Source organism: Anopheles coluzzii, chromosome 3, assembly GCF_943734685.1.
Source record: "Anopheles coluzzii chromosome 3, AcolN3, whole genome shotgun sequence".
Taxonomy (NCBI): Eukaryota; Metazoa; Arthropoda; class Insecta; order Diptera; family Culicidae; genus Anopheles; species Anopheles coluzzii.
Genome location: NC_064671.1, coordinates 62,420,716 through 62,442,208, shown reverse-complemented (window position 1 = coordinate 62,442,208; position 21,493 = coordinate 62,420,716). Strand labels below are relative to the sequence as shown.

The 21,493-nt window shown below is 42.2% G+C and overlaps 4 protein-coding genes across 9 annotated transcripts in view; 2 read left to right on the top strand and 2 right to left on the bottom strand.

Annotated features, from left to right (window-relative positions):
* LOC120957098 (reversion-inducing cysteine-rich protein with Kazal motifs) overlaps positions 1 to 21,493 on the top strand; it is a 53,572-nt gene that overhangs the window by 28,252 nt on the left and 3,827 nt on the right. For all 6 annotated transcript variants that reach the window (XM_040379102.2, XM_040379101.2, XM_049609283.1 and 3 more), the window contains 3 exons: positions 7,943 to 7,998; positions 18,860 to 19,340; positions 19,421 to 19,837. In XM_040379102.2, the coding sequence (XP_040235036.2) occupies positions 7,943 to 7,998; positions 18,860 to 19,340; positions 19,421 to 19,837 (954 nt within the window). The remainder of the gene's footprint in view (positions 1 to 7,942; positions 7,999 to 18,859; positions 19,341 to 19,420; positions 19,838 to 21,493) is intronic.
* On the bottom strand, positions 2,410 to 4,762 carry LOC120957100 (general odorant-binding protein 45-like). The gene has a single exon (XM_040379106.2). The coding sequence runs from the start codon at positions 3,728 to 3,730 to the stop codon at positions 2,513 to 2,515; it is 1,218 nt and encodes a 405-aa protein (XP_040235040.2). The 5' UTR covers positions 3,731 to 4,762; the 3' UTR covers positions 2,410 to 2,512.
* LOC120957102 (uncharacterized) lies at positions 13,778 to 16,758 on the top strand. Its single transcript, XM_040379108.2, has 2 exons — positions 13,778 to 14,830; positions 14,909 to 16,758. Exons 1-2 carry the CDS (start codon positions 14,051 to 14,053, stop codon positions 15,071 to 15,073), a joined length of 945 nt encoding a protein of 314 aa, XP_040235042.2. The 5' UTR covers positions 13,778 to 14,050; the 3' UTR covers positions 15,074 to 16,758.
* LOC120957103 (uncharacterized) lies at positions 17,534 to 18,836 on the bottom strand. The gene is made up of 2 exons (XM_040379109.2): positions 18,174 to 18,836; positions 17,534 to 18,095 (listed from the first exon to the last, which is right to left on the bottom strand). The coding sequence occupies exons 1-2, from the start codon at positions 18,732 to 18,734 to the stop codon at positions 17,907 to 17,909; spliced, it is 750 nt and encodes a 249-aa protein (XP_040235043.2). The 5' UTR covers positions 18,735 to 18,836; the 3' UTR covers positions 17,534 to 17,906.

Here is a 21,493-nt window from a genome sequence, read left to right as displayed (position 1 = left end):
AAAAATAAAGTTTATACGTCGGGTGGTAAGCCGAAGATGTGGAACGTTGTTGTCGAAACTGTGAAGATAGGCTGACCGGATAAGGCTAGATAGATTTCGATAGGATTTTGGTTACACTGAATTGTTTACAGCAGTTCTCAGCACTTGATCACGATCCTGGCATTTTTAGCTGTAAACAGGCAGGTTTGCTTACAAAATATAGAGCAATGTGAAAGGCGCCTATGAAATAAGACCCAGACTTCAAGGTTAGAGATATAAAGAAAGAAGCATTCGTTGTCCATGTTTACAAATTTCTTTCATTAAACGCTGTAATTGATTGTGCGTAATTGGATAGGACATTTGAAAGTGAGAACAAATACATTAGCCACTGTTAAATTTTTTTATCGAGCCTCAACTTTATTATTAATTAAGTTATTTTGATAGCATGCAACCATAAAAAACCACATTGATCAACAACTTATGTAGTTGTTGTGCATAACCCAAAATGACTTATCTACAGATTTTTGTTTCTGATTTACTTTATATCCTGCGCTTTGAGTGTGTCAAATATTACCACTATTTTGTTTAATTTTAACAGTTTTTCGCGTTTTAATCATGCGGAAAAACCCTATCTGGTTGCGATCGACTTATCCAAAGTAAACAATATATCAGATGACAGATCGAATACCGCTTCTGGATAATAAATCCGAAACCCGATCATGATACCGACAACTATATAATTAGTTTAATTATTTATATATTTGAGACTTTGTGCCTACTGGCTTCATTTACCTCAGAATACCGACCAGTTTATTGACTTTTCTGTTCCTAGTAGTGATGGGCAAAATTGGTCAGCAGCCAGATTTGGATTGATTCGAATCCGACAGCTTTCGGATTTGAATCCGGATCAATGCTGGCGTAAGTGGGAAGCAGGGCGGTTTGGAATGGAATAGAGTTTAGCCTTTATTGTTAAATTGTAGGAAAAATTTCACCATCCATTGCCATTATTCAAAACAATAAACTCATAACTACACTTCGTAATATACATTCCTTTATCTGCACTATTCAGTGCCACTAGACTCGACATATCCACGCTACAAGCTATCAGTTTCCAGTAAACTTTCTGATCAGATACTCACGATTTATTGTTAGCTTTCAGAAACAATTTGGATTTAATAAATTTATTTGTACTATTTAACAAGGTATTGAACGTTGCGCTAAATTGTTTGAATTATTTGATTGAAAAATATTTAGAGAATGGCAACTAATTGTATAAACTTGCAAAACATTTACGGGAAACTGTTTGTAAATTGTTGAAAGAATCCAAACGTATTAAGGAAGCAAACCATACATCATGAGAACAATCATAAACAGCTGTTTGCTTATATGTGTGGCTATGAATACACCAATGTTAGCTAGGAACTAGGGTTGCTTGCAGGCTTAGTTTTTAGTGTAAGTATTTGGTTCTACGCATTAAGCATGATAATAAAACGGATTCAATGGGTTTTTTAATTTGATAGGGGTAATTCAATCGGAGCCAATTGAATCTGTATTCGTTCGAAGCAGCGGAATTCGAAGCCATATTTATTTCCGAGTCAGATCTGGATTAATAATGACGTAATAAAAGTGGATTCATGAATCCAATCCGGAGTTCCCATCACTAGTTCCTAGTGATTGTTTCCAAATACGCTTTTCAACTTTAATTAAAGTTATGTTAAAAAGACCGAATAGTTTCTGCAGTATCTTAAAAAATGTATTTAAATGTAGGGTATATTGATTGGTAGTTTTATTCATTTTTATAGTAGTAGAACGTCCTTCTGTTATTTGTCAGCCATTACTTCGTTAAAAAATAAAGTAATGCATGGCTTTATTTTTAAATGCAAGGTCCAGCTTAACCAGATTAAAGTCTTTCTGCCTATACTAGTATTTGTGCCTTTGCCTTTTAAATAAAATAATTTAAAATAAATAGCCTTTTCTATACCTTTCAATAACCACATGATTTTGTACAGGTTTTATCTACTGTCATTTTTTTTGTAGATGAGTTGAATATAGCAAGCAACTGCAAAACAACTGGATGAGGAATGGCCTAGCTCTTTGCTCATTTTAAACCTTCCAATTACTATAAAATTGACATACATACTAAAGTATTAAAGTATATTTTTACGTCTGAATAAAGGAGCTAAACTTAACGGGGAACAAGATTTTTTTTTTAAATTATTGAAAAAAATAAGAATGAACTATAAACAATTTTAACGGGCGTTTGCTTTATATCAAGCTTTTGCAAATTTTTCTTTTTGAATAGTTCAGTTTTTCTCTTATATGTATCTTTTCTTTCAATTCTTGTTTTCAGAATGCAAGTAGAGAATCATGCCTTTCAAATTCATTTGGTTTCATTTCAATATGTTTTATTGAGAGTTGTCATAAATTAAATACTGTTCACTAAACATAATCACTACTTTAGGTAAAACATAAACCGTCTATAAAGAGAACGACTTATCCAATTGAATACATTTTAACTAGCGCAACACGTTCACTAGTGACCTCGGCCACCACATCGGCTGCAAGAGCTCATGCGTGACTTGTAGCCAGGATACGACAGGTTGTAAACCTGTCCCGTTCCTGAGGCCTTGCTGCATGTTGGCGACGGCTTTCGGCCACCGTAAGACAGTGCTACCGCCGGCTGTACGCTAGCCGCTGGTGATGAGTAAGCTGGTTTGGCCGGCTCATGCCGGTTACTGCATACCGAGCAGGGTGGCTTGGTCGGTGCCGGATAGCCTTTCGCAGAGCACGGTGGCTTCATCGGACACTTTGTCGGATGGTAGGGCAGATAGTTTGTGCTTGGTGTGTGATCTGAAGTGCAACCTACACACAGGTTAGTCAGTGCAATCTTGGCCGCCGCCGTAATGATACCGGATGTGTAACCTTTCTCGCCCAGCCCGGACAAACACTCCGTGTGTGTGTTGTACACCTCCGAACACTTGTCACATCCGGACTGGCGAATGCGATCGCGACAGGCCTTTGTCTCTTTGCTCAGATAGCGCAGATCGTTGTAGGCCGCATCGCGTACGAAGAAGCGCGGAAGCGAAATACCATTCTGCGTGTACAGTCCCGTCCGGAGGTCGATGCAGTGATACAGGCAGCGAGTTTCGGGCGAATCCTCCACCGTACCGCTTGCGTACACCTTCAGCAGCTTCTCGGGATAGCGCAGCATTACCAGGCAGTCGAGTGCGGCCTGCGTCGCCTGCAGCTTCGTCGAACGCACGTACTGGGGGCAGGTGACCAGGTTTCCGAACTCCTGGAAGTAGCACTGGAAGGTTTCGTACGCTTGGCAGCAGCTGTTCGGTGAGTCGATCGCTCCCACCCGCCGCTCCAGACATTCCTTGGTGCGCTTTTCGTACTGCTTGTCACCCTGCACCGGCTGGAAGTAGCTCACAATGGCGGGTACCTGCAGACCGCACGTGTTGTTCCACCAGCCCAGATCTACTCCGACGCAGAATAGCAGACATTTTGTCTCATCGTCCGGCGGGAACTCATTGGCCATGTACTGGCCCAATCGTTCCTTCGGGATCTGCAGATACTCGGTACAGTCGTGCACCGACTGGAGGAAGCTCTTCTCCACGATAAGTCCTTTCGTGTCACACTCGGCGACAATCAGATTTGGTGTCACCAAAGTAAACACAACTATACACACCAGCTGCTTCATTTTGCCGATTGTTTGCTCGAGCCTCTGTAGAAGTGTTGTGATGCCCATTTGCACCCAGGCATGAGTTTATATACGTACTCAGTTGTTGGTAACACGCTGCTCCGCCAAAAACCATACAGCACGTTTGTAAGCATTTGTTGTCGTTTTTTGTACCAACTCGTTCTACTATCATGTGCCAGTCAAGAAAGTAAAGAAAGCATGCGCTTATACGCTCTGATGTAACAAGGGCGTGCGTTTACACAACTACGAGCACGTGAGACAGTTTGTTATGTTTTTTGTTTTCCCATTCGGCTGGGCGCAATGCGTGTTCCAAAAGGTAAAACTGGCATGGTATGAGAAGTCTCTTTGAATTTGGCTGATGTTTCCACTTCTGATTGTGCTCTTAGAAGCGGTGCTTCTTAGCGGTAGACAGGAAGGAAACATTCGTCTAGACAGTTTTGTTTGTTTTGTCTCCAGATGTTGAATGCAGACAATGGACTTGCAAAGATGTTGCTGCAAACTAAAAATACATTCATATGGCACAGGTTTATCACCTTCTTCATCGATCGATGTCTTATTTTTCCCCCAAACAAAGCGGCATCATCCTTTTGGTTATTGGGTTTATCGATGAATAGTGTGGATATCCATCTGTCAGCAAAACGAAATCCACACTTCGATATTCAATATTCTGAAACGTCAAATATTCAAGCACATTTCCTCAAAGGTGACCCGCGAAGTGCTTGAACGTGGGTAATACAAACAAGAAACGCACCTCGCATCTTTTGTCGGCATCATTTTCACACACTTTCGCACTCATGACAAACAGAAGAACGGTCGCTTTGCGAGGTGAGATATCTCGTGCCCCGGAACCCAAACATTTCCCTTAGAATGGGGACACACACGCACACTTTGCTTTGCATGGGCGGCGCGCCGCTGTTCAGCTTCTTCGATGGCGTGGAAGGGAACGACTACGCACTCTTGATGTAGGCCAAGAACTTGTCGTGCCGTGGTGCGAAGATTTCGTGATGATAGATGATGAACGGTGATGCGAACTGACGGAGGACAAACTAAATTTAGCCGCGCGTTTGTCCGCTCCGCTTGACGCGCTTCGCTCGATATGGAAGCGAGACGTTGAGGTGATCTTTTTAATGTTTGGATTTTCGCACCCATTCTCCGTCTGGATGCAACATGGCGAAACGGGGAATAATTATGTTTCCCCGCACAAAAAAAGGGAAAAGCGATGGTTCCGGGGAAGCTGTGCGAGTCCCATGATTTAGTACGGTAATTTACGCGATACAACAAACAAACGAAGTGAGGTTCTTTCCGTACCGAGTTACAATAATTTATACTCTTGCTTATTATGCCGAGTTTGGAGCAAAAAAACAAGGTTACAGATCAACCACATCCTCGAGTAACACCAGCAGTGCTCAAGTTCATTGACTATCACGTTTGGTAACACATCTGGAGAAAATTACTATTAAAAATAGCTTCGTTTGAGCGTTTAGGATTTGGAGTGTCCTTATCATTAAAGAAGCAATGGATTTTAGGTATTAGTTTTCTATTAAATACGTTTTGCCAAGATAAACTCTCCAGAGAAAAGCCAAAAAAAGAGGGATGAGCCTTATAGCAAAGAGGAAAAGGAAGAGTCGTGTTGCAAAACGTATCACTTATCGATCCTAAGGTTCTGTGGTATAATTTATGTTGAAGCGTTATAACATTTGTTATATCCATGTAAGCAATCATTACACGACTGAAAATGCTGCGCAGTTATTTTGGAATACAAGTATCTGCTGCCAGCCCAATGTAGTTCCAGATCATCTTAAAATCTCAGATATTTAATTATATTAACAACCGCTCAAACCGAGTATAAAATAGCACTTACCACTAGTGATGAGTCAAGTACCACTTTTCACTGTGTGGTGCTGTGGTACCACGCACAGTCTACTGTGCTGTGTGTGCGTGGTACCACACTTAATGTGTGGTCGCACAGTAGCTGTGTTCCCGCACAGTTTTTGCACAGTTAGTGTGCTTTGCACACTTTTTGTGCTCCGCACAGCTACCACACAGTTTGCACAGTTTGTGTGCTCCGCACAGTTATTGTGTGCTCCGCACAGTTTCTGTGCTCCGCACAGTTATTGTGCGAGCACAGTTACACCGCGCTCTCGCATCAATCGAAACAAACATCATACGGACGTCACACGAGGCGTAAACTTTGACGTAAACTGGATTAAGCCATACAACTCTATAATCTTTTGACGGGAAGTTTATGCTCTCCCATACAAATCAAGCGTGAACTTTTTGAGTTTACGCTTCGTGTGCCGCTGGTATAACCAGCAAATCAGAGTCGAACAAACGTGAGGATTTTCCGTCAGAAATCACGAACAAACAAGACAAACATCGTCTCGAACCGATCAAATTCACAACAAATGTGGTGTCTTCTTCGATTGGTGTCAGAGCGCGGTGTAATTGTGCGCGCACAATAACTGTGCGGAGCTCAGAAACTGTGCGGAACACAATAACTGTGCGGAGCACACAAATTGTGCGGAGCACAGAAACTGTGCGGAGCACATAATAACTGTGCGGAGCACACAAACTGTACGGAGCACAGAAACTGTGCGGAGCACACAAACTGTGCGGAACACACAATAACTGTGCGGAGCACACAAACTGTGCGGAGCACACAATAACTGTGCGGAGCACAGAAACTGTGCGGAGCACAGAAACTATGCGGAGCACACAAACTGTGCGGAGCACACAAACTGTGCGGAGCACAGAAACTGTATGAAGTACAGAAACTGTGCGGAGCACAAAAATCGTGCGAAACACAAAAAATGTACAAAGTGTGACACCACAATTTTATAAAATGTGCAGTTGTGCTCGCACATTTTACTGTGCTGCGTGTGCGTGGTGGCACAGTGCTACTTGACTCATCACTACTTACCACATACATAGTTCAATACGGTTGTATCTACAGTCTAAATTAAACGCCAAACAAAACAGCGATAGTTCTTTATCATCGCAATGCAATAGCTCAGACGGAGATCCCCTCATGTATGTCTCTTAGTTCAGCTCGTAGGGAGTGAACTTTTGTGCTTATTTCGTCTCTTGGTGACAGTTTCTATCACCTGAGAAAAACGGATTTTATTTTTGTATAACCGAGGTCTTTGAAAGCTTGGCTGAAAAACCGCTGAAGAATAGAGGCGCATGCAGATCACAAGTCGTATTATTCACACCAATCTAAGTCGTCATATGGTACGATCTAACAACATACTCGCCATAGATTCAAGCTGTTACATTGTTTTCCGAGTTGACAGCAACAGTATTTTTCAACGCCAAAGTAAAGAAATCAGTGAGCCAAACCCATCAATGGCCAAACCGGCAGGCTTAGTTGGTACCGTAGTTGGTTGTTACACCAATAAAGAAGAGGAATCACGGTGTATTTAACGGACTTCTTCCATGCATTTAACAGAGCACCCATAAACAGAACCGCCTACGTGCTCTATCAGCCAACTAACTGCGTGCCATAACATATGATAAAAAGCACAAAAGCATTTGGAAATAGAATACGAAATTGAACACAAAACTTTTACTCCTCATATAACCCTTGCTTACCTTTTCAAACTTTGGGAAGAGTTGCTTTATTTAAACTAAATCCAACAATTGCACCAAACCTGCCTTTCCCATTTTATCGCTTCTTTTGTAAACTATGCAAATCCTTCAAAGCGACTCTCAAACTTTCCAACGACCATTGCAGCTGCAGCAACCTTGCCCTAACCTGAATTACAACCAGGTGAGGAAAGTCCATAATCCCCATTCCAACACACGATGGGCTTTCATGTTTCCCATTGTGCCGTCAACTTTTTGCAATCTTATAATTGATTCTGGGCTGGCACAGCTTGATACTATTATGGGTAGGGCAGAGCTTAACATTTGCATAATAAATTTCACTCACCTTCTTCTTCTTCGTCGTCTTCCGGTGCCTTTGTGCGGTACCTTAAATCCGTCTGCTCGATTTAACACCAGCGCCGAGCCCACGCAAACTACGCCCGACCTGAAAAAGTGCACCAATCAAAATCGGTGGTAGAATGCAACGACGAGTTACGGGGCTGGTGCTCTGCCGTACGCAGTTGAGGGTTATGTACGCTGTCGCCTGCCGCGTTTAATTCATTATCCGTTCATCTGTGCCTGTCATGTTGCTTTATCTTCACGACGAGCGGTTCAAGCGCTTACCGATACGTACGGGCATGTATCTAATATTTCCTTTCCTCTTCTCCTTCACAGATGTGTTCCGATGCTGTGCCGAGGTTCAGGGATCTTGCAAGGCGGCCTGCGAGAATGTAAGTATCAATCAACATCCCCCCATTCGAACGCACCTTACTTCCCGCTGAGCAACAGCACCCGATCGAAAGAAGAAAACAAATGTCTTACCTTGATCGCATCACAGGATCATGACGATGAGAGAGTACACGTGAAACACGCGATATGAGAACTGGTGGAGGTTATGATGGATCGACGGAGCAGCGATATCGTAACCGCACGTCGAGCACCCTTCGATAAATGTCTTACTTAGCCACAGGTCTTCCAAATCTTAGCCAAACCAATGAAGCCTGTGTTGCTTGGATGGTTGAGCATGTAAGCATTTTCAGAAATGGTTGTTCTGACGTTTCACCCGTTCCCGTGTGTTTTTTGGTAGGGCCATTATCGCTGAAGAACCATCTGTCATTTTATTAATTTTCCAAATTCATATTCTATCCCGGTTTCTCATACCCCTCTAGACTGAAAGTTTCCTCTCCCTGTCTCCTGGGGCTCTCGACCCGGGTGCTATCCGAAAATTCAAATTAATGTGTGTGCGCCATGCTGCGTACTGGTAGCAAGGCTCAAATAAATTGAATAAGCAAGAAGAACCGAACAAATACAAGGCAAACAAAACGAAATTTTATTCATAAACCCCCTAAACGTGGGCCCCCCTTTATTCGACACCAACGAATTTCTTCTTGGAAGTGAAATCATAAGAATAAGCAAGTATGATTTATTTCGCTGGTTGCTTGTGGGGTTTGGTCGCTGGTCCCACATACAGCCATACTGGTCTTCAGGGAGTTATGCTCAAGTTCTCGGTATTTGAAACTTCCTTCCTGGTGTTTGAAGCATTTTTGTTCTCGAAATGATCACATTGTGTTGCTTGTTTTTTCTCTCTCTTAATGTTTTATTTAATCCACGGGAGTCCTCGCTGTTCGATTATCTTGATCTGCGTGCCCTTCCTGTGTTGGCTCGATAAATGTCGGCTTCTCCCACCCATTTAGCCGTGGTTTGATGATCGGGAGCTCAAAAAAGAAAGAAGATTGAATGCAAAATTTTGGAACCTACCTTTGCTCATTTGAATATACGGCGGCAAGTGCGAACAGACAATCATCAGTGCTAATGTTTTAGGTGATAGCGTATTTACGATTATCGGTTTTCGATGCTGTTGCATTTGATAGGAGTGTTTGTGCATTATTGGCGTATGATTGCAAGTTGATGGAATGTTATTAATGTGTATCAAAATAAATTACTGCTCTGACCTGTTCTTTGTAGATGATAATATTTAGCACAGCTTTGCATAAGCCAATCGTTTGGTACTTATTTTAACGGATATATAGCGGATATTCGATCCTCCCGTTTTCACTGTACGATTGTTTTACATTTACATTTTTCAACATACACCTGTTCTCATTTTCAAGTTCTGTTCCTGTTCTCATGAGTTCTCAAGTGAGAATAGGTGTAATTGTGAATCAAACACAGCTACAAACAGATTCCCGAAAAGTTTGTTTAAGATTATTTATACTTTTTTTCGTCATTGATGCTTTCTGTAATCTTAAAACTTCAACTCAAATTACACAAAAATCGCCAAAAGTGCAATTAACAGAAAAAGAAGAAAATTTGAAGAAAATCTGCAATAAAATGTAAAGTGAAAAAAAATGAGAATGATCAAGAGCTCAAAGCAGTGCTGCAAAATGTCACTGTCTATGTCGTATGCCAACCAGGCCGTCCTTACGAGAAATAAACAAAAAACTCAATGTCAGCGTCATTATGACATTCCTTTTTATACAATTTTGTTTGCGGGATATGCGTCACATCTTATCTAATCCTAACTTTCATATTATTGTATTTTCTCAAGCGATGGCACCGGAGGAAATAGGCTTATAGAATTTAATGTCATTAGATTTTCTAGATACGATCGGCACCACAATTTAAAAATCGTATAATAAAGGGTCTTTTGGGAAATAAACCAGCTCGGATGATTCAAATATGACAAAATTTTCCATGAATGTATATGTATAAACTCAGTTTGAAAATACCCTGTGTTAGATGCACCACTGAACACAAACCAATATATGAGGTTAAATTTAATTAATACAGAAGATAACAGTGTCATGCCATAATGTAAGATTGTTACTCAATTATATAACAAACCAATTCCAATGCCGCCTCCAGCAAACCTTAGCTGCAGCTTAGTTAGATAAACTTTATTGATGACGCATCAATGCACAAATAAAACAGCTGGATGAATTTTCTGTGTAAAGGAATATTTACCGGATTATACCTTATCTCGTGACGGCTGAAAAATTGACGACTTAAAGGCGTGATAAGCTACCGCTAACGATGGTCAATCGAATTTATTTCGCAAAAGCCGGTCTCTCGCTCTCTCCCTGTTTGACTGTCGTGGAAACCTGTTGAAACACCACGGCCGAACTTCGTTTCATACCGAACCTTTAGTATACGAAACCGCTGTCGATCGGTGCACGGTTTGAAAAATTCGTCCACAATCTGGTTGAAGGTTTTTAATTCGGCTCTTTTTTTCGATCCCCTCGATGTCAGGCGAAATGCTTTGCGGTTACGATTTGTTGCCAGTTTGTTTTCAAGTTCATTCTAGCGTTCACCTTCAACGGTTTCCACGCGGAAGGACAAACAGAGAAAATCTACACACACACAACAACAAGCAATCGTCGTCACACGATCAGCAATAAATTATGAGGCATATTTCTTGACCACTGATTCCTCACTGGATCTTCACCTCAAAAAGATGGGTGAAAAAGAGAGATACAAATAGGTATGAATAAGGGAGAGAGAGGAGGAAAAGAAAAAGTATCTCTTCCATGCACCTTCGTCAAACGGCTGGAATGCTCATGAGATGACATTCACTCGATATTAAGATTCAGTTTTTGTGTTGTGCTTTGTTTTAATGACGATCGAATGAAATTTCTGATGGAACGTACTTCTGTCGTCATGTTGCTGCGGCACTACAAGCACACACACACAGTGAGAGCTCCAATCGGTTTGTTTTTTTTTTTTTTGAATAATTTTGAATTTTTAATTAACCAACCTCCGAACGATTTCACCGTTTTTTGCTTTTGGGAAAGGGATCAGCTAAAGGTTGGCCACGGTTTGCCACAATTAGTTAAGCTGACACACAACAGACAAAACATCGGAGAGCGAGATATTTGATACCACGCTCCACCAAACAGGGTGGAATGCTAATGTAAAGTCAACAGGTTCTCGGTTCTCCGCCCAAGGACGTTCAGTCAACTTTACAGACAATTTCAAGTAAACGAAGATAACTGTAATTAATACTCACGCAGCAGCTAATGATCCTGCCCGCTTGTATGTGTGTGTATGTTTTTGTTTTTTGTGCCGCCATCAACGACACGTTCTATTTAGAACTTTCACTTGCTTTGGTTTATTGCGAAGCCGCAGCAATGCCCACATTCACTTGCACTAGCAGCAAACACACGACACCCGGGATGTGAAGATTGATTCATTAGTGGAATCATGATCCGTTTCCTAATACGCCCGAAACGCTGCCGACACGGTCGTCCTCTATATTTGTCACCATCAACGTCCTCTGTCCCGTCCCAAAGGACGATGCTGGCGTAAATTGACCACATCGCGCACGGGATGTGCATGTAGCGAATTCCTTCCAGACTGATGCGTGGGCTTTTGGGATGTGAAGTGAAAACGCACCCGATGACGGTTTAATGGTGCAGCTACCAATTAATTAACACATGGCTCTGTGGCCAATGGCTCGGTCCGTCGGCTTGGCTGGCTGGTTGGTCCAATGAACGGAATGCAATTAGCCGTCGGGATGAAGCGTCACCAAGCGAAAACCAGTTCAGCTTTCGTTGGCATATATTCGGAGCGTTTTCATTATTTCTCTCCACGCCGGCCTCCGTTTCGCTGCAAAACGGCCGGTCAGTATATTATTACATTGAATTTACGATAACGTTTCTCACGATGGTGGGTTTTTAGCATACACATTTCATAGAAACGGAGGGTGTTGTTGTACTCTTTGCATATGAAATTAAGTCGGTGCTGTGATATGGGTGACCGCGAAACATGAGAACGATCATTTGATTTCTTTCCTATAGTCGTCTGAGTCTGACTACCTTTGATGATAGTTGATAAAATCCATAGGTTTGGACCTGACTAACTTAAAATGAGCTATACTTGATTACCGTGGTTTATGACATTTCGTTTCAAAAGATCTTCAAACTTAAATCAATCGTGTATGTTACTAGTTTACATGGCATGTTCGCATGCGTATTATAGGTCATTGTTATCATTGTATTGTCCTTCGGCATGGCTTTATCTTCAGAATTACTTTCAAAAATAATGTAAAATTATGTTTCAAGATACGACAATCGCTAAGCATGTTGGCTTAGACCTAACTGTTCTTGAATAAGCATGTTTAAAAATTCTGGTTTTTGCAATCTGCTCTTCTGTCAGTAAACCTACACCTAACGCTTATGGTTTCCGTTGTTGCGGAAATAACAAAAAAGGCCACCTCGTACCTGGCATTCACGCATGATGTTAATATTTGTAAGAAAAACACCTAGAACGACCCTTTTTGTCAGCTAATAGATTGCATAATATTTAACAAACGTGAATAAAATATGACTCCCATTCGCTCCATGCATGCCATAATGTTATGTGAGAAACATGTTTATCCAGTTTTTGCCTAGTACTACCATGGCTTTTCTCACGGTACATTTGATAAGTCTACGGTGTCAATGTACACCAGAGCACAAAAAAAAACCTCGAATTGAAAGGAATCTCTTATAGAGTGGAAAGAGTAGTCCATCATTATCTAAATTGTGACCCAAATGAAAAAAAAGTTATGACTTTTTCCTTTCAACCTGTACAAATGCATGTAGCCTGCAAAAATCCAATTTTATTTGTAATTTCAATTCTAATAAAATTCGAATTCAATTCAGTTTCAATAAAATTCAATTTTATTTTAAAATCTAAATGCTGTAATCATACTTCACACAGCTCATTTTGTGCTCATAATCTAATGTTTTGGATTTACTACCACTTTCTATCCTTAGCTTATTTAAGAGCAAATTTTCAAACAATACTGTGCTAAAACAGATGTTTGTATCATTTATGGTAATTTTTTCTGCTTTAAAAGACGTTTTTAGACAATCAAATTACGAAATACAGATAATTCCAAATAAGCTGGTTAAAAACAGGTGCGGTAGTGTAAACTTCCCATCACATAAAGCTCACTTCCCTCAAGAAAAAGTCAAGAATGTGTCCCAAAGTTATTGTGATTGTGGAGGACATTTCGGTTTTTGTACTAGTCAAGTTTATTCTTGGGCGTTTTTCAGTTTGTATGACTTTAAAATCTCAGATACATTGAGCGATTATAAGTATCGCCCAATTCAAGCCCCGAATAGACCGTGACCCCATACGTAGGACTGACTATTCTGCTATATCAATCAATCAATAAGTCACTAAAAGCCATGCCCACTAGTGTGTGGGACAGGCAAGCCTTGACTGACATCGGTTGTTGAGCCAAAGAAGACGAAGAAGAGGATTATTCTAATGTATAATTATGAAATACTAAACATACGTAAAACCCATAATTAATTTAAACAAACAAATAAGCCAAATTAATTTATACGCGTAGACACGTCGAGAAAAATTCTGCCAATATGATAAGTTTGTAATAATAAATGGAATAGTAAATCGAATAAACACAGCATAGAGTCTTTTAGTAAAACATCGGAGATTTGAACTAACCCAAAATTAAAATAAAGCACAATTATATAAAATACCATTTGATTAAAAGTTTTCAAATTCTACGACAACAAAAGACTTCCAACAACAACAGAAAATGAACGCACTCGGTCAATACTTGAGCCTCGCCACGATCATTACCGAGCGCAAAGTAAAACTGAACGATCAGCAATCAACGCATATTCCACATGCAAAAATAAACCATACATCTCTCAACCTGTGCAAACCCTTTTACGCTGTTGACCGAGCCGAGCGTTTCATGCCTCGCTTATTTATGTTCCATCCGTTGCGCTTTTTACCCTCCGCACCACCGATCGGATACGATCACGTAAAATGCCTTCGGTCCACGTTGTCACCACATCTGCGCAGAGCTCCGGTCACCATCGGGAAGGTGAAAATGGTAAAAAGTGTCCACCCAGCGGTGCAATTACTGTTTGCCTACGGCAAATCGATAAATCAATCCTTCCGCCCGGACCCTCACGCCCAGCTTTTCTCTTTGCTTGGAGGCGAGTTGGGTCAGGTGCGTCTAGGGTTCGGACGAAAAACCACCACCTCTCACATCGTTATCGCCATTCGCTAGTTAAAGATCGCGTTCTAGACACTATGTCCCGCATCGTATCATTCATCAGCCCTGTTCCGCTGTTCTTGTTGCTCTCGCTGGCCACACTACGCGGTGACCCGTTTGTTGCGCTGCGTACATCCACCACCAATCGGACGCTGCTCTGCTGGGCCATAAAACTGTCCCCGACGGCGTACGTCACCGATGCGGAGTGTGTCCGGTCCCATCGAAAGCACCAAATTGTGATGATTTATGGTGACATTGCACCGAACCGGACCGTACAGGAGCGCTTGGGTCGAAAGGTGGCTGGCTTGCGGCAACCGGCCTGTCGCTATCGGGTGCCTTCGCTGGTGCTGGTCGGTGCCCCGGACGACAGCGAGCGATCCGTGCTGAATCGAACGGTACGCAACTTTATCGCATCCTACGGTATGGTGCAATGCGAGCAACAACAACAGACCTGCCGGGAGTGTCGAGTGCTGGCAATACGACGAAACCTTCCCTGTCCGGTCACACCCGGCACGATGGCCGTGGTGTACAGCGACTGTCTTAAGCAGGTGGCGTATGCATTCGTAGTGTACAGACTGTACAGAAAGTAAGCACCGCAACGTCTTCTATCTCTCACTCCCTACTAGCTGGACGCCATCGAGATCGAACACGCTGCCAAGGTTACGTCGCAGTGGGACACTTGGGCCTGGACGTTACGGCGAAAGCTCAAAGCAACACTGTACACCGATCTGGAACGGATGGGCCGGGCGCGGATGGAGATGCTCAACTTTATGACCGCAGCAAGACGCTGAACTGGTCAACTGGTCAGCGAACGAGTCGTTCGCATAAAATGTTGCAGCACGGTCGTAAAAGCTTTAGTCGTTTAAAGTGCAGTCCGGTGCCGATGTGGACGTGCTTGGTTTGTGTCCTAGAACAGGTGGCGGTACTACTTCTGTACCCTTTCCCGCCACGAGTGGAGAAGCATTTTATGGGATCAAATGCTGAGTAAATTCTCACAACAGTTGCATATTGATTGCTCGCCACTCGACTCGATACGTGGGCTGCAATAAAACAAATACTGTAGATGCATGCGATAATGAGGCGACAGAATTATTTTATTGGTCTACTATTGAAACAGCTTGCAGGTGAAATAGTTCTTTTTACTGTTTCTAGATCAGGGGTGCACAACTGGTAATATCTACTGTTTCTTCGCCCGCTAATGTTTGATATTTCGAAAGCTCTTTAAATTTTAGAATACAAATGTTCAACCACGATGATTCAACCACGCTAATTTTATTTTTTTTCCTTGTAGTATACACTAATTGTCCTTGATTTAGCAGAATTTATGATTTGGCATATTTATTTATTAATTTATATGTTTACAATTTATATCACTACACTGAGCCGTAGATTATTATATAAAAGATTATTTTATCACTTAAACTTCTAAACTTCCATAATGTTATGCGTTTTTAAACGTGAATATGTAATGAATATAGAATATAATAATGTAAGAACTAATGACTAATTCCCATATGACATTTTTAGCTTATTTTATTCATATCTGTTGAATGGTATTCATGAACTTCCAACAAGAGATAGAGAGAAATAAAGTTTTGGCAAAAACTGTACCGAAACATTAATTAAACGAACTTCCTAGCGAGGAACTATTGATGGATGGATAGCATTTTTTCCCCGAAGTCGGATTGATCCGGGTCCAGGCTGACTCGGAGTTTGATTCGGAGTTATTCCTGATTTTACGAGTGGGATAGGGGGGAGGTCAGGATCTGGACTCGATCGGACTCGGTTGTGGAGTTGTGGAGTTTAGCCCAGTTTTGGTCCAGAGCCGTCTTCAGTTTTTCAGATGCGGAGTCGAAGTGCCCTTAGGAAGCAATACTAGAATGCTCACAATCATACGTTTATGTTCATCGAGGGTCGTTATGTTTCAAATTACAGATAGCTTCAAACTCCGGACACACATCTTGTTTTTATTTGCCTTATTTATATAAATGCCATGCTCTACTAAAATCAATTAAAAATGTATCTGACCTGTAGGTCCTGATGTCACAGCCCAAATAGCCAGCTCGAACTCCATAGCTGATTTGCGGCTGTTTAGCGAAAAATCGTTTTAATGTCTAACTTTGTGGGTGATTAAGAGATGAAACGGTACTTGGTGGAACCATAAAGCTTTTTAACAAGTACACGGTACTCTTTGGAACCTTTCGGCTTATTAGTACTATCTGTACTAATGTAGGGTGTAATGTGTAATGTGTAAAGGGATCTGTGTAATGTAGGGTTGAAGATGGAACTTTAAGGCTTTTTAAGAATGTGTACCGAACTTGGTGGAACTTTATAGCTTTTTAATGCATGCCATCGGTACAAGGTGGGTCTTGTCAAAGTTTCAAAGACAGACACCGTCAATCATCTCATTGTTGCTACACAAGTTAGATTAGTTCTTTGAAGAAAGGATTTTGAGGGAAGTGATTGTGATTGTACAGTAAATTGTGTGAAATTTAGTGTAATCCATGAATGTTTAAACATTTAAAAATAAATACATGTACTTAAACAAAACCAATCTTGTTGTCAATCTACAATTATTTCATCGATGACGCTTGCTTGAAAATAAAACACAAAGAAAAATAACCCTCGGCACCGTGGCACAAGGAAGCTGCTTAGGCGCTATTTGGAAGGACCACCTGGAGCTTTAATGCTGTTTATCTACTGCAAAAGGCGAATTCAAGCAGCGATCTTTAGCTTACCAAAATTGGCTGCTTTAGCAATTCTGGCTATTTGGAAGTAATTAAATATTTTATGTTGGTCAGTCTTCAAATCGACGCCAGTGTAACTTCTTCGCTAATTCCTATTAATATCCACGTGCATTTGCAATGAAATACATCGGGATCCATTGTAGAAGTGGTTACTAACGTGAAAAAACAGTGTATTATCAAATTGTGCTCTGAATTTCGTTAAAATCCTTTGTTTAATTCTGTCGGGAATTCAAAGCAAGATTTTTTTTATTTTGTTTTCAATTCCGGACAGTGCCGAAGTGTTAAATTGCATTAAAATATTTGTTTGGACATTAATAAAAACATGAAGAGATATTTGAAGAAAGATGTGCCTGATGACTTAATGGCCGTGCAGGAAAGATCTTCGATTCGCACAGCAGTACTTTGGTTCAATTCCAGAGGAAAGTCACACGCAAACCCCATGTAAGACCGTCGTCCTGTCGGTTCAGGAGGGCACTGGCCTTCCGGACGTAAATATAAATGAAAAAAGTGTAGTTTGTGTGTTGATAAAAATATTAGAAATTACATTTTGAGACCGTCCGGAATATGAATCAAAACGTCCGTAATTTGAAACATGAGCTGGAAACTGTTCGGAATATTAATCAATATATCTTCAGTAAACTGAGTAATGCCGGGGTACGACCGATTAAATATGAATTAGTAAAAAAATATTACGTGCCAAAAATGCCTTAAATATTCGTAATTCGAAGCAATACATACACATACAAGTATTAAATAGATCATAAAACTGATTTTCGATCATAAAACTGTCGTCAACTCTATATTTAATACCTATTGCCTACTGCACTATCGTTTTTCTTGCCCTCATCTTACAATTTTACTATAGCTGCGGGGTTCCTTATATTGAAATGGCTGCCGACCCCTGATCTACAACACTGTTATCGGTGTAGAAGGATTGCCTCGCCTTCTCCAGAAACATTTTATAGTAACGTATGCTTTCTGCGACAAAGCTACCGGTGGCGAATCCATAAGACAAGATGCCCACCAGCTCACTGTTCTCGTTGAATATAGCGGCCCCTGGAAGACCCTGTTGTATCAAGCGAAAGACATTCAAAACATGTTACAAAGTTTTCCATTATGGAGTTATTTTTTCTGCTGAACCTACCTCAATTGTTTGCAACTTTTCGATGTCTTTTCCTACTGGCTTGAGACATATCTGTCGCCCACAATCAAACACTGCGTATTCTTTTTGACATACCCTGCACTTTTGCAGCTTCATGCGAACGTTCACTTTCTGTAGAGACTTATCAACTCCTACAAGTGTTAGATAATCTCCATTTTTCACATCACTCATTAAGGTATTTCGTGTCAACGATCGATGGATGCCTCCACACTTCACTTCCATTACTCCTATATTGTGACTCAGAAAAGTGTACTTGGGATGTAGCTCATAACTAGTTACATCACACTGTGTCTTTGGAGGAACCATTCGAGAGTCTTTTGTACTGGTCAACTGCAATTCCGATGGCTTACTTGAGACTAAACAAGCAGCAGATGTAACGAACAATTCACTCGCAATCTCAACAGCATTGCACACATGTTGTCCATACTTTTGAATGGATTTGACACTAGGCAATGCTGCTGCGAATGTTAAACGATCCTCACTTAAACCTGTCGACAGCAGGCAGACAGCTAACAGGATCAACCTACACGCTGGGTAGAACATTGCTCGACCTCTTAACTTCCGGCTCTGCAACTGGAACTGTTGCGTGGGCTACTAATCGCGACTGCATTTATAGCGTTACCGCTGCTAACCTATATGTGTGTTTTCTTTCTCTCTTTTCCCCGCAGCTATCGCTGGCACGCATCGCCTCCGAACCAGGCTCCCGGGAGGCCAAGCTGCTGGACGTGCGCAAGTACTGCCCCCGGCAGCAGGTCCCCTTCTGGCAGTGCATGAACGAAACGATGGCAGCGGTCCAGCGGGGAGCCAGCTGGCCGGGGCGCATCTGCTGTCCGCTGGCGATGTCCGTCAGGTGTCAGCACGTGTGCGCTACGGGGTCATCGCAGGACGATCTACGGACGGGCTGTCGGGCGAGTGATGAACAGCAGCTGTACGGCTGCCTCAAGCGCCAGGAGGACGGCCATCGGTGCTGCAGCAGTGCCCGCACCGCCGAATGTCTTGACGCGTGCGGACAAGTGTTCCAGCGCTACCAGACCCCTTCGAAGGCGTTGCGCGAACGGGTACTGACGGGTTGTCGCACCAACAACAGTAACGTGATGCAGTGCATCAAGGGATTCATCGATGTGACCTTCAACCGGAACCTGAAGCGATGTAAGTTACCACAAGCGTTCGTAACCTTCCATCGATCTTATCCTTTCCCTCTTTCTCTCCCATACTCCCTGTCACACCAGATGTGCCGTGCTGTGATGCATCGCCGGAACCAAAGTGTCGCCGGGTCTGTCACGAGACACTCACTGCCGGCGGTTCCGACACCGACCCGTACACGGTGGAGGAAATGATCGATCTGCTGCAGCACCGGGGCGGATGTGGCGCACTGATGCCAACGCTGCCGCTGTGGAAATGTTTCCTGGAGGCCGACAAGCAACGGTCCGCCGGTCAGCAGGCCAACTCGAACGAGGTGTCACGTATCAACCAGATTGGTATGGATTCGGCCAAGCAGCACTGCTGTCTGAAGGCCGAATCGGTCCGATGTCGGCGCCTCTGCTCCACGACGTACGCGAACGAGTGGACGACGAATTTGGTTGACTTTGAGCAGGAATGTTTGGCGGCACCGGAAGAACACGCCCTTCGGCAGTGCATCGACGAAGGTAAGGTGTGCGAATGGTCACACGATACGGTGCGGCCTCGATGCGCCGCCGTACACTGACCCGGGGGGACGTTCCCCCGGGTCCCAGGGGTTCCAGGGCCCTTATCTGTGCATGTGTGTGTGCGTGTCGTGATGCGTTAAGCTCATTCACTATTCGTTACACGATGCAGCGGCGCCATGCGGGAAAGAATTGTTTGTTTCTTTGTGTATTTTTTGCTTGTCCCATTTACTTTTTTTGTTTTCTTGTTCATGTTTACATTCCTTTTTACTTTGTCTTGTCAATGGAAATAATATACACTAATGCATGAAAGCAAACCACATGAAAAGTTGTGTTTTATTTCTAGCCATATTAACTGCATGCTTACGTAAGCTATTAAGAAATTTGTGAGTTAAGATATTAATGGGCAATTATCCGTGAAAACTCCAAAGATGTTTAGTCATGGGAGTGCAATATTTACACGATTCAATTATTTATAAAGATTCACAGATTGACAGGGACTTTCAGATGTTCACATGGAACAGAGAAGAAGCCTGGAATCGATGCTCGGGCTGTTCGGAATGACAGAATTCTATGACAAAATTTTATGGTGTAACGACTTATTGTGCTTCGCAATAGTGGTGGGTCAAACGATTCAACGATTTCGGATGGGGTATTCAACATACCTTGACCCACCCCGACCCGAACTCGCTGCACGAACGGGTCAGAGTTGCCTATGCTTTCTTGAACCTACTAGAATCGTTGCACCTACTGAACCTACTTGTACCTTTCGGATCGGCCCGATCGACTCTGAGTCGCTTACGGATGTTTCCGACCCGATAGGTTCGATCCGATCATCAATATACTTCCGATAGTTAGCTCTTGCTGGGGGAATACGGGTCGTGAAAGGATTCGTTCCGTCAAGCCTTTTCCAGAAGCCAGCGAATCTATAGAATAAACAATCCTTTTTGGGCGCTTCCGACAGCACATTTTCTGCAAGTTTGCTCCAATCGTTGCATCAATGACTGAGAAATCGAAACAAAACCCGATGCAACTCGGCATTAGAACCAATCGAACCTCCATACATCCTCTACAGAAGTAGCTCTTTTGAATTCTATAACTAAACTGTGGTTTGGCGATGCTACCGAGACAGTGACTGGTGTTGAGTGAGTGATTTTTATTTTTATTCAATGTTACGATTTTAATACTGGACCGATGGTTTGATTCCAATCAAGACTCTTCTTCTTGTACCTAGGTCTGTGTCTATCCAGTTGTGTGCTAGTAACATGACTGAGAAAAGTGTGGAACAATTCTTCTACCGTGTTTCTTCTTCGGTTGATAAGTGCAGTTTGGGTTAGTTTAGGTCCTCGTTTGACCTTTGCACCTGTCCGTATGCTAATAATCCAGTGGTCTTGCACCCGTTTCGAGGAGAGAAACAATAAAGAAATTTAGCAAGTGGATCAAGTGTGCACATTCGAAGACGATCAGGAAAGAAGAAGGTCCTCTGCCTTCGGAATTCAGGCCTTAAATTCAAATCAAAACGTCTCATTAGTCTTCAAACATTATATTGCACTAATGGTTGAAGAATTAAACCCATAAACAAAGACTACTCATATATTGCTCTTGCTAGAATTCTTTCCCAGAGCGATTACTAGCTTAATAATTAGCTAATAATAGAGA

Coding starts and splice junctions, on each gene's coding strand:
- LOC120957103 (XM_040379109.2), bottom strand. CDS start 18,734: ATGTTCTACCCAGCGTGTAGGTTGATCCTGTTAGCTGTCTGCCTGCTG. Junction 18,096..18,173: donor AAAAGTTGCAAACAATTGAG/GTAGGTTCAGCA, acceptor TTGATACAACAG/GGTCTTCCAGGGGCCGCTAT.
- LOC120957100 (XM_040379106.2), bottom strand. CDS start 3,730: ATGGGCATCACAACACTTCTACAGAGGCTCGAGCAAACAATCGGCAAA.
- LOC120957102 (XM_040379108.2), top strand. CDS start 14,051: ATGCCTTCGGTCCACGTTGTCACCACATCTGCGCAGAGCTCCGGTCAC. Junction 14,831..14,908: donor ACAGCGACTGTCTTAAGCAG/GTGGCGTATGCA, acceptor ACTCCCTACTAG/CTGGACGCCATCGAGATCGA.